The sequence below is a fragment of the Sphaerodactylus townsendi genome, linkage group LG01, assembly GCF_021028975.2.
Source record: "Sphaerodactylus townsendi isolate TG3544 linkage group LG01, MPM_Stown_v2.3, whole genome shotgun sequence".
Classification (NCBI taxonomy): domain Eukaryota; kingdom Metazoa; phylum Chordata; class Lepidosauria; order Squamata; family Sphaerodactylidae; genus Sphaerodactylus; species Sphaerodactylus townsendi.
The window spans coordinates 114,741,607-114,754,754 of record NC_059425.1 but is presented as its reverse complement, the minus strand read 5'-3'; the positions used below and the strand labels follow the sequence as shown (position 1 = coordinate 114,754,754).

Here is a 13,148-nt window from a genome sequence, read left to right as displayed (position 1 = left end):
CATGCTGACAGAGGCTGATGGGAATTGTAGTTCCTGAACATCTGGAGAGCCGCAGGTTCCCTACCCCTGAGCTAGCGTAACAGAAGGCCTCAGGCTGGAGTTGGGGGGCACAATTTTAGTCCTTGCCCTGAGTGTTATTATTTTTTTGTAGATACACCCCTGCAAGTCCATGAGTGTGTGTAGGGGGTGCGCCTACTCAGTGGGAGGGAGTGGCTTCAGAGTGAGAGGCAAATGAGTTGGTAAGACACTCTGAGCCCTTGCCCTTTCTACTGTCTTCCTCCTGTAAGGTGAGGAGCAAGGAACTGGTGCTTTTTCATCAGTTTCGAGGCCCTGCTGAAGGCAGCTCTGTACCCATTCAGACTTTCAGACTTCTAAACAGAAAGTTCCTCCCCCAAGCGGTGCAGAGGAGGTGGTGGCTTCACAGAAGGTCAGAGTTCACTATGTACTTTCATTGCTGCTGCTCATCTGGATGGCAGACTGCAAGTTTTTAAAAGACCATGCAGTTGATGCCTCATCTTGAAAAACCACCATAATAATCAAGGCAGGTGTACAACAGGTACTGTCACAAATATTACACCCATGCGTACTCCAACTCACTAGGTTACTAACATTTCAACATTATCTTACAATCATAAATATACAAGAAAGATTTTTGTAAGTCAGTACACCGTCAGGTATGGCTATAAAACCTCCAGATTAGTTTTTATTTCGGCAGTCCTTTGTCAATCCAATAATTGTTGTACAAAGTATTCTTTTTCCTTACTCCTCTAGGAGCACAACTGTTTTTTCTTACACTAGATAGTTTCCAAACTGAATTCAAATTTCCCTACCCATCTTTAAGGAAAAGTAAGGAAAAAGAATAAGAAAGAATAAGAATAAGAATAAGAATAAGAATAAGAATAAGAATAAGAATAAGAATAAGAATAAGAATAAGAATAAGAATAAGAATAAGAATAAGAATAAGAAAAAGATTGGCTTGACAAAGGACTGCCGAAATAAAAACCTAATCTAGAGGTTTTACAGCCATACCTGACGGTGTACTGACTTACAAAAATTTTTCTTGTATATTTATGATTGTAAGATAATGCTGAAATGTTACTCACCTAGTCATCTTGAAAAACAGCAATACTTTTACAACTGCTGACAGTCACAGCTATGGGGCCTCCACTCCCCAACAAAGTCCTTCTATGTTATTTTCTAGTTCCTTGCATATTTAAAGAGTTTCTCTGATAGTTAAGAAATTGCATCTTTTGCCTCATTTATAGGTAATACTGTTTTACAAATATGCCCCACTAGAAGATCTTAACTAAACTCACAGCCATATAAAAGTATAAACATAAAGGAAATTAGGAGCCAGGTGATAAAGTGGAAGTCTTGCTAGATTATTGTACCAGACTAAGAAACAGTACTTCATGTTACAGTTCCTCACACAAATGAACTGCAACCACAAGAATAATATTAAATCTGTTTCCGCCTTGGTCAATCCTAGCTACCCATATTCAAGTCTTCTTCTTTCTATAAAGTCCCACCATTTCATTTGCATATTATCATCCAGGATCTTATTTGCTGGTCATGTTAGACTATGACTACCCTTGCACTTGGGTATACCATTAAAACCCTATACCATGGCCAAGTATTTCCATTTGGTCTTAGAACCCAAATTGCGACGAGCCCTGACCCTTGCCAGGTGCAATATTCTCCCTTCAGCTACCACTCAGGGCAGAATACAGAAAGTGCCTTTTAATGAAAGATTTTGTCCCTGCAGTTCAGTTTATTTAAGAATCAATCCAACACGCGATATTACACTGCCCGCTACACAGTTTAGCCAGGAATAAATATTCAAACCCGTGGTTAAAACCCCCCATTGATAATATTAATCTATCAATTGTGGTAACGATGTTGGATTGTGGTTCTGCAAGTGTATTGGAAGCGCTGGCTAACTTTTTGTGCTCTGTCATCAGCAAACGGTTATAACTGTACTGGAGATTGTATCATTACACTGAGGTCGCCATTTTTCTCTGGTATATTGCTGCTGTTTTAATTATGCCATTAAAGGTTTATATATATATATATATAGACTATGACTAAATATAAAGGACAGGGTTTAAATGTATATTAATAGAGCTATTTCTTCTGTGTAACCATAACAAGAAAAGGAAATCATTAACCAATAAAAGAAAAGGAAATCATGCAAAAAAGTACCTTCTTTCTTTTCAGATGGAGGAGAAGGCTTAATTCGTATTGGTTCTGAAAAAGAAATATTGTACAGATAAACACTATTACTGTATTTTAACCACCAGATATTTTGACAAACATGAACTAACTATATTCTTACTTGGGGGAATAATATATATGTATCTCATGTATCTTTTAGCTCTTTCTGGCATTAGCAGCTCCATTCTATCTTAGGCCTCAATCAACATTTCTTTGAAGTAAACTAGCAACAATTCAATTGCTGCAACAAATGACATCTAAGCAGCAAAAGGCTGATTAAAAAGCCCTTTTGCACCTTTCATAAAATTAAATCACTAGGTTAGGTGGCTTATAATAAGACACTATGCCTTTTCTACACCCGGGATGGGCATGAAGAGGCTTTTGGCATCTGCCTTAGTAAGGGCGGATGAGGGTCTTTCAGCCATACCTCATAAGGGCAGGGCACGTCATCGGGGTGGGGGGAGGCCAGCCGGACCTTACATAAGGCCAAGCCAGCCTTTATGCTCCATCCACGTGCCCTGGCTGGCCATCAACTCACCCCCCCCACCTCTCCCCTTTCCCATAGTTGGTTGTATTAATGCATGCTTCTTTGTCATAGCCATTTGGCGGTCTGGCGCATGGGAATTGATCTGAAGGGGCTGCGGGGGAGGAAGCTAGGGAGCTGCCTCCCCCCTCCGATAGGGTATGAATGCTTTGGCAAGAGGCCGACCGCCCAGCTGAGCATTGCAGCGGGACTCCAGTAAGAGGCCAACCACCCACAGGAGCTCCGCCGCAGTGGCAAGGGCATCTGTCAGCCAGCAGGGCGGTGGGAGCAGCTTGCCCTGTAGGCACCCCTGGGGAGGGGTTGCCCAGTGTTACAAAGCAGATCAGAATCCCATGCTTTGCCTCACACTTCTTATTGCAATAAAATGATTGTCTATGGCCAAATAATTTTCCCCAGCCATGAGTGTTGCATGTTCATTGGGTTAAAGGGCTCAGAGAAGGGATGGTCCATTCTCGGGCAGCAATTAATTTCATGATACCTAACATCATGGTGTATTCATATTGAAATGCAGAATGTAGACCAGAATGTAGAACAGTCCTTTGACAAGTTTCGTAGCCTTCACGGTCTTTTCATCATTTTATTGCAAAACATTGCAATAATAATACTTTCATCTTTTTAACACTCTTCAAGTTAGAAGCACCACTTTTTCTGCACCATCAAAAGAAATAGTCTTCCTAAAGTTTATAGCTGAGGCCCAGTGTGTCAACAAGTATCCAGTACTGTTTCTCTCTGCCCTATGATTTTTAAAAAAAAACAAATGTTCCGGTGAATTCTAATCAACCGTTCTCTTTACTCTCACCCTTTCCCCAGGTTCTGGCTTTTTGAACAGAAGTTAGCACTTCTAAATTTAAATTTAAATTGCAATACCTTTTCTCTTTTTTTCTGTTGATCAGTATAAAAAAAATGTGATCAAACTGATCTATGCTAGAGGTACAGATCACATGTTCAAATGTTGAATTCAAATAATAATTACTCAGCTTATGTTCAAGGAAAAATCAAATGTGCATTGTACTTGGATTGTACAGGTGTTCATTTTAATTTATGTTTAGGGCATATGTTACATCTGAAGCAGGGTAGGGATTCCAGATCCAGCCTGGTACTCTATAACACAATCACCATAAATCAGATTATTCCCCAGACTAACAGGAACACGTTTTCAAATCTGGAGAAGAAGGGTAGCTATGTTCACACATATGCACTTATGTATGTTAGAAAGTCACAGAGGTCCTTTCTGCACAACCCTCTTAAGACATTTTGAGATGGCTTTTTTAAAAGTGCTGATTTTTTGTCCAGACAGCATGGACAAATAAAGTGCTAGAGGAGAAAGTGGGATTTCCCCCCCCCCCCTTTTCTGCTATCTGAATCCTCCATACTGCTAACCATTTGCTGAAGGTTTCCGATGGAGGTTTCCTCTGCTTGCATCATGCCTGATTGCTTTTCCTGCATGTAAAGTACATGAATAAATTTAATTTTTCTTGGTGATCTCGGGAAAATATCATTTTTCCTTTTTTGTTTTGCTGTTGTTTTCAATGAGATACCTTTGAAGCTACGCAGACTCAAATCTGCACATATTGGTGATTGTCATATTGAGCCTGCATCGTTTTGAAGGTATCTCACTGAAAAAAAAACTAAAAAAAATGCTGTCCACACACCATGAGGGAAGCATCTTTAAGGAAAAAAGACCGCTAGTTTAGGGTTTTCAAAAAACAATGGATTAATGTGAAATAACACATGCTGAAGTCGTCTTTGGGGAAAAGCTGTGTGGACACTTCTTTTAACATCGTCAGGATATTTGTAGGTCTGACAATCTAAAAATGTGACATCTATGAAGAAAATACCAGATGTCATGAAAAAGAAAGAAAGAAAGATAGATAGAAAAAGAAGGAAGGAAGGAAGGAAGGAAGGAAGGAAGGAAGGAAGGAAGGAAGGAAGGAAGGAAGGAAGGAAGGAAGGAAGGAAGGAAGGAAGGAAGGAAGGAAGGAAGAAAGAAAGAAAGAAAGAAAGAAAGAAAGAAAGAAAGAAAGAAAGAAAGAAAGAAAGAAAGAAAGAAAGAAAGAAAGAAAGAAAGAAGTTTGTCTCATGTTTCAAACCTCTAGTGAAAACCTCCACTATTACTATCTTATTGTAAATGAATTACTGATGATCTGGCCAAAGTCTACAGTCTAGTGCTTTTTCCTATATGGAGATATAAATCCAGCATAACCACACTGACATCAGTGCTTCCAAGAAACTAGATAAGCAGAAGGTTTCTAGATACAGTATGTCAGCCATATGTGTGAAATCATTTCCTGCATTTTTGACACATTAATGGGAGCTTTTAAACCAATACATCATGCATGGATGATACTTAATGTTCCATTTGCTGCCCCTAGCAAACAGCTCAAACATGATAAAATAAAAGAATCAGCAGGTGGCATATGTTGTCTGAAAAACAGTTTATCATCCAAGTACTTTAATCCATGAGAGGCTCTTTTTGTATAGCCTGCTCTCAAATAGCAGATGTAGCAGACTTGAGGTATTTGCATCGTATTTCTTAACAGGATTGTAAAACATAGCTAGATAGCTGACAAATATAAAAAATCAAGAATGAACTAAAATAAAATAAAATCCCTGACAAGAATAGCAAAATAGTGGTCAAATTTGAGCTTGAGTGCTCCAGAGAAATACTCATATTTGATCACTTTGATTTTGTCCCCCCAAAATTGATTGTGAGCAGTTCACCCAGCTGGCGTGTGTGGGAGTGTACAGGCTAATCTGAATTCCCCAAATAAGCCTCCACAGCTCAGGCGGCAGAGCTGGGAATCAAACCCGGTTCCTCCAGATTAGATACACAAGCTCTTAACCTCCTACGCCACTGCTGCTCCTCCAGGTCACCAGCTCTATGGAGGAGTAGGGAATCAAACCTGGTTCTCCAGATTAGGGTCCGCTACTCTTAATCACCACACGGCGCTGGCTCAGAGTGGAGTGAGTGCACTAGCAATTGAATAAAGTATTAAGCTATTCAGTCCTACTGACTGCTAGCCATTGTTTGTACATTGCTTACAGTTTTGATTACTGGTGCACAACCCCTCCCCCCCACATTTAAATTATCAACAAAACTACATAAAAAGAGGGTCTGCTCTCACACCTATAACATTTAAAAACGAAAGGGTTTCAGTGGCAACAGAAATTAGGAGAAATGATCTCTCTGGTATTCTTTTGATCAAAGAACAAATACCTGCTGATTTTTTTAAAAAAATTGCAATGGATTGCTTTTTGGTAGGGCTTTGTAGTGGAGTCATTAAGAATTCTGTTAAAATTGTAGTGCAGCCTTTACTGTGCCTGTTAACCAGCACAGAAGACCAATGTGCAATCATTATGTGTTTCAGAGTATTATATCCCTGGTTGTCTCATTAAACCCCCACACTTCACTTTGATCATCAAAAAACATTTTAAGAGATGTTCCTTCTATGGCACTAGCTTAGCTCTTCAGATGCTGCTTATCACATTTCCCCTGATTGTGTGTATCTATGAACAAACAAGGGGACAGTTCAATAATTATCTGAAATGGCTGATTATTCATTACAGCCTATTCAAGACACAAAAGGAGGTTAAGGGTTTTATGAGTTCAAAGAAGCCGCTCAATTCAATTTTGGTGTGCAGTATGTCATTTGCATATGAGAATTTGCCAAGATGTGTGTTTGACCCACACTTTAGAACCTTCATACAATCAGCACTTTCATTCCCTACTCCAGAAAGGAAGACTGAATAATACATCATCCATTTCTTAGGATGTGGTATGATACAGTATTATAATTACCCTCTTCATAGTATTCAGTCACAAGTATTCACTGTCATTCCTTTCAAGGACATCTGCGTATATCGTTAAACTGATTATTGCATGTAAACTTAACAGTTTTATGTTCCACATGAAATGGTGCAGGCTTACTCTAATTCAAGAAATGCTGGAACTTGTACACCTACTGAATTTAACACCCAGGTTCAAATAAGATAAGAAGCATTTATTGTCATTGTGCACGCACAACGAAATTTACAAGCATTCCCCAGTGCACACTATTTCAGATCTCACACCCCATCCTCACATTCTCCTTCCTCCACCCATACCTACACAGCCCCAAACACATCAACACGAAACCATGGAGTTCAGCATGGCCACAGCTCTAGAATAGAAGCTATCTCTAAGCCTATTTGTCCTTGTTTTTATAATCCTATATTGAATACCAGATGGTAACAGTTCAAAAAGAAAGTATGCCGGATGAGACGGGTCCTTCAGAATATTCTGAACTTTCTTTAGGCAGCGGGAATTATTAAGTTCTTCCAAAGAGGGGAGAGGGCAGCCAATAATCCTCTGGGCAGTAGTGATCACCCTTTGGAGTGCCTTCCTATCTGCCACTATGCAACTGGCGAACCATGCACAGATGCAATATATTAAGACACTCTCTATAGTACAGCAGTAGAAGGTCACCAGCAGTTTTTCATTCAGTTGTTGTTTCCTTAAAAGTCTCAGATAATACAGTCTCTGCTGGGCCTTCTTAACCACTGCAAAAGTCTGAACGCCCCAGGTCAAGTCCTCTTTAATCATAGGTGCAAGGAGGGGCTACCAGTATCTCCAATTGGTTTGTAAGCTCTGTCCATTTCTGGACCAAAACAACCTAGCCACAGTTGTCCAAGCTCTGGTCAGGGGTGTATTGGCTATGGGGACATGGTACGGGAAGTCAGTGTTGTTGAGCCGATAGGGAAATTACAGGCCAGTCAGTTTGACATCTGTTCCTGGTAAATTAGTAGACAAAGTTATCGACCCTCAAAGGTGTAGCCCCCATCTCCTATTAGCTCCCATTGGAAACAATGGAGGATGGGGGCACCCCTTTTGGGAGTCCATAACTTTGGACCCCCCCAAATAAAACCTCACCAAACCCAGGTAGTATCATCAGGAGAGTCCCCCAAACAATCCCTGAAAGTTTGGTGCTGCTAGCCCAAACAATGCGCCCCCTGCAGGCCAAAAAATGAAAAAACACTAAAAATGTTTTAAAAACCCACAAATGGAGGGGCAGAGCTTCAGACATGAATGGGGGGGTTGAACCTGAGAAACCCCCCCTCCCCCTTACCTATGTCCTTGCTTCCAAAGGCACCTGGTGGGCCACTGCAAGTAGCAGAGTGCTGGACTAGATGAACTATGGTCTGATCCAGCAAGCTGTTTCTTATGTTCTGTTTTAATGTAATGCAGGAAGCATTTTTGAATTGTTGTAACCCCCTCCTTGGATGTATTTGAAGAGTGGGATAGAAATCAACTAAATACATAAATGGAAAATCCTGGTGCATGATGGCTGTGATCTGAGGTACCCATTAAAATCAGTTTGATTTGTATCCAGCAACTTTCAGATATTTTTGTCAGTATTAAAACCTGTGCTCTTTCAGGATCTCAAGTCAAACGCTACATCTTTGTAGTTCATATGAAGACTTGTAGCTGTGTAATAATTAATAAGTTATCAACTTAAATGTATATCTTTACAGCTAATCAATGATTTGGGTCACTAGATACATTAAAAGAAAATGAACAAAATAGAGCACACTCTTATGGAAAGTAGGCATTAATTTCAACTGACAGTTTCCATGAAAAAGTATTCTGTCCCTGAAGATATAGTCTGCATAGTTGATATCTAAAGAGAGAAAGAAGGAAATGCTGGAGGATGCCAGGAAACAGCTAATGAGTCATAAGCAAAGCTTTGTGGGTGTTGGGGAAAAGGTGGGTGGAGACTGAAACACTAATCATACTGCTGGGGACAAGCTATGAAGTAAGGATGAATCACCCTACAATCTGTAAGCTGAAACTCAGAATTGAAGCACATTGAGGGACCTGTATGGTTAAAATAAAAATCAGGCTACCCATACATATAATTGTCATTATAAAACTGAAATTATTGCAAAACCCATATCTAAGGGGTTTTTTTCTTCTATTTTATGCTGATCACTGAGAAGGCATTATCCTTGATCTCCATTTCCCATAAAATTGTTTGTTTAGAATTGAGTGATATTTAATAAAGGGGAAGCAATAACCAGAAAATAGAAAAGCAGAGAGAAAATAATAGATGCTGAGCCACCAGGGGTCACCCAACTTGTTCTTGTGAACAAAACTCAGAACTGTTAACGTAATGAATGTTACATGAGGCACATGTAGGCATGGGGAAACCTATACAGAGATGAGGTTGTTTGGAAGGGCTTTAAAATATCAGAAAGTTTTTAAATTGTCACAAGGCCTTCCTTTTTTTAAAAAAAAGAAAGTGTCTATAAAGCTTAGTAACAAAGGCCAGGTTGTGGGAGAATGGCTTGGCCTTTTCTCCTCATTTCCCATGTATCTGTGGCCTTTTGAAAGCTGCAGACATTGGCATTTAAGCATCCCAGTATTGATGACAATATGTCTGCTGTCATGCCATGCAAAAAAGCAGCAGGGAAAGCGAAACCAGTCTTGTCAATGAAGCCTGTTCCCCTCTGCTACAAAGCAGGAACTCAGGCTGCTCCAGATGGATTAGTAACTCAGCAGATGACAGTTCAGTGCTTCACTGGGGACCAGTTACTCTTGGGCTAGATGTACAGCTCAGCATGCAGTAAAACCATTCCTGGATCCGATCACTGTAAACTGCAGATTGAAGACTGCCTGACTAACAGCGCAATCGTAAGGAGAGTAACTCCTATCTAACCCATTCATATTAATAGGCTTAGACTGGAGTATCTCTGCATAAGATTGCACTGTAATTGTCATAATTTTTATTAACCCATATTCAATGAAAATTAGGATCAGATATCATAATGATATCAAGTGTTATGCTGGTGTTCAGTGCAGCATCCACATTAACCTATATATGTCAAATAATAATAATGAATGATTTATTATTACGGTCATAGACCAGCATTTTAAAAATTATATACATTACATCAATAAAATACTTATGTAGAATTCTGATATACCTCTGCTGTTATAAACCAACCAATTCAGTAAAATGTATGGGTGAATGAAATATAGTCTCAGATATTATTCAAATCTTTAAAAGGAATAAACGTAGAATAAATCAAAACACCAATACAGAACATCATCATTCACATATCCATCATATCTTTAGTCATCTTAATATACTAACTGACCATAACCTTTTATGATTATTTTAAAATTAAAATATCTAAAAATTCCAATTTTATTATGCATCCCCATAGATTTAAGATAGATCATGAACTTAATAATATTAAAACCTTGTGTGTGTGTGTGTGTGTGTGTGTGTGTGTAAAGTGTGATGTGTGTATATGGTGGATATATATATATATATATGATATATATATATATATATGATGATATATACATATATATATTTCGTGTACTTTTATTTGTATGTAGTTTATTGTGGTGAAATGGGAAAAGGAACAGTAGCAGCAAATCAATTGCAGAGGCCAAAGCAGTAATGCAAGCCATGCAAACATGCAGCCTGGATACTGTGTGTGATGTCAGTGATGTGTGTGTGCCCGTCAAGATTCTTAAAGTGGGAATGGAAAGGCACCTCCTCCCTACATGATTCTAGACTGGCTGGTCATGGATCCTTTACCTGGGGAGTAAGTTTGGGTGTCGCCTTTATAAAACCCTCCTTGAGGGGCGCCACACAGCCATTCAAAGTATGTCACTGTGTTGCTGTACAGAGCTTACTCCTGAGTAAATGCGCCTGGTTTCTTTTCTTTAACTGTAACCGTAGTATTCAGGGAATCTAGGGTGCTCTTGGCCCCTCCCTCTCCCATCCCCTTTGTATGTCAGCCTCACTCTCTTCTCTCCTCACTTCTCTCTTCCCTTGTGCATGCCAAATTCTCCCTCCCTCCTCCTCCTGCCTCTCTTCTCCGCTTAGGGTGTGGTGGGTAATATCAAGATGCTGGCCCCCCTGCCTCCCTCCCTGTGCATGCCACCCCTCACTGTCTCCCCTCTCTGCCTCACTTCTTCCCTTGCATGCCTCTCCATCTCATCCCCTTTCCTCTCTCCCTCCCTCTCTTCCCCTTGCATGTCCCCTCGGTCCCCCCTACCTTCCCCCTCTCCCCCTCCCTCATGTGTGTATGTGTGTGTATGTGTTTCTACTTCCACCTCGAAAGTGCTACTGCTCTATGCACTGTTTTCACTGCTCAAGGATCTGGCCATCTGAGTGAACATTCTGCTAATTCACCACAACATTCTATAGGGTGACAGTTACACACAGGCAGCTGCATGTCCTTCACCATGGAGTGCCAGAAAAAAGGCGTTTTACCTGGGCCAGGTGTGAAATTTCAGGTATGTGAACATCTAAAAACACTCTCACCTGGCTATAGCGGCTGGGAATTTTCAGAGGAATTGGCCCAGCAGTTACTGAGTCATACTATCATCAACAAAAACACTGTTAGTTTTATATAGAGAGAGATTAAAAATAAAATAAGTTTTTTAAAACTTAAATATAATTTCCAGCAGTTTTCTTAACATTATATATCACCCAACCAAATTTGGCCACCTTGAGAATAATTTTATGATTCTATCGGCGAAAATGAATGAGAGAAGGATATTCTTATCTCTGCCTAGAAAATATGCAATGATATTGTTCAACAAGGATTCTCTAATATTGCTATAAAGTTTACAGTCAAGGAGAATATGCTCCAGTGACTCAATACAACCATCTCTTCTATATTTACCTTCTATATCTTCTACATCTACCTTCTTCTTCTATATCTACCTTCTATATCTACCTTCAAGTACATTGGAACAGCAGTGGCGTAGTGGTTAAGAGCAGGTACATTCTAATCTGGAGGAACTGGGTTTGATTCCCTGCTCTGCCACTTGAGCTGTGGAAGCTTATCTGGGGAATTCAGATTAGCCTGTGCACTCCCACACATGCCAGCTAGGTGACCTTGGGCTAGTCACAATTTTTCGGAGCTCTCTCAGCCCCACCAACCTCACAGGGTGTTTGTTGTGAGGGGGGAAGGGTAAGGAGATTGTAAGCCCCTTTGAGTCTCCTACAGGAGAGAAAGGGGGGGATATAAATCCAAACTTCTTCTTCTATACATTTCAAATAATAATATGGGAAACCAAGTCGTCATACATGGGTGCATATATCAAGATTCTGTTTCACTTTTGTGTGTGACATCTGTATATTATGGGTTGGCTGCATAGAATACTGATATGTTTCTTGCAGGAAATGTAATACTTTGGCTGGAGTTAAAGTCATAGAGAAGGGTTTTTTTATTCATCATCACATCATCTTCATCTTATTATCACAATCAATGTACATGGTGCTATGATTCTATATGAAGGTTCCCTGTCCCAAGGAATTTATGATGTAAAGTTTCAATAGATTGCAGCAGGAGGAGCTGCTGTTGCATAACTGCAGTTTTTGTAAAAGCCAGCAAAAAAATTCCCTGATTATTTAAATAAGGGGGCAGCAACATACTTAAACAATTGCATGCTGAATAAAGGGGAAAGGGAGGGGAGAGATAATTCCACTGGGACGTGTTAGAATGTGCATTCACAAAAAACTGATTGCACTGTCCTGGGCTGTTATGAAGGAACATGGTAAACAACCAGCTGAACAACCATGAATGGGTCAACAAACACTTGAACAATCCACCAAAAACTGGCCCCCTATTTGCTAATAATGAATAAGACAAACTGATGGGTGTTCCAGCATCCCTGATCCACAGCAGTTGACTTTCACAAAAGCCTATACTAGCTGCCATCTCGTCCTTGTAGTATCCTGCCCCTGCCCAACACAATCTTCCAGTTCCATGAAAGAAGTCCTATGGAGAAGCACATACAGGTATGATCCCTGGTATGGAACAGTAGAAGATTAATTTATGAATCGTTTCAAACAGGATAGTGGAATCATATTTGTTTAAGTGAGATTTCTAAGTCAACAATAGAATTATTTTTTCCTAGACCAATTAGCATTATGTTTTTCCATTACTGAAGGTCAGAGGATTAATTTTTTTCCATGCGAACATTCTCAAAAGCTAATTAACAAATCTTGGGTTCATTTTGTATTGAAGAGTGAAACATTCAATATTAGTTTACTCAACAGCAAATGAGAAAGAAAAGAGCAAACCAGGGAAAGAATAAATATCACTTCAAGTAAACATCCCTTTTAGAAGTATCTGGTTCAGTGATATGCCAAGGAATACGGAATATGTCCTAGTTATGAATTGGCAGAAATCTATTTGGCAATTACAGAAACCATTTAATAAGACTGTAAAAGAGTGAACAAAAAATGAATTGTAGCAAGGGCTTGAGAAATTGTTTTGCAAGCAACTTCTGTTCTTTCTCATTTTTAGTTGATTATAGGCTAATAGGCTAATATTTTTCAAACCCCAAAAAAGCTATGTATAAAATTTAAAAATGTATAGC

The 13,148-nt window shown here is 39.6% G+C and overlaps 1 protein-coding gene across 50 annotated transcripts in view; it reads right to left on the bottom strand.

Annotated features, from left to right (window-relative positions):
- Positions 1-13,148, bottom strand: part of TRDN (triadin) — a 294,546-nt gene that overhangs the window by 86,638 nt on the left and 194,760 nt on the right. For all 50 annotated transcript variants that reach the window (XM_048491475.1, XM_048491557.1, XM_048491551.1 and 47 more), the window contains one exon: positions 2,203-2,247. In XM_048491475.1, coding sequence (XP_048347432.1) covers positions 2,203-2,247 — 45 coding nt within the window. The remainder of the gene's footprint in view (positions 1-2,202; positions 2,248-13,148) is intronic.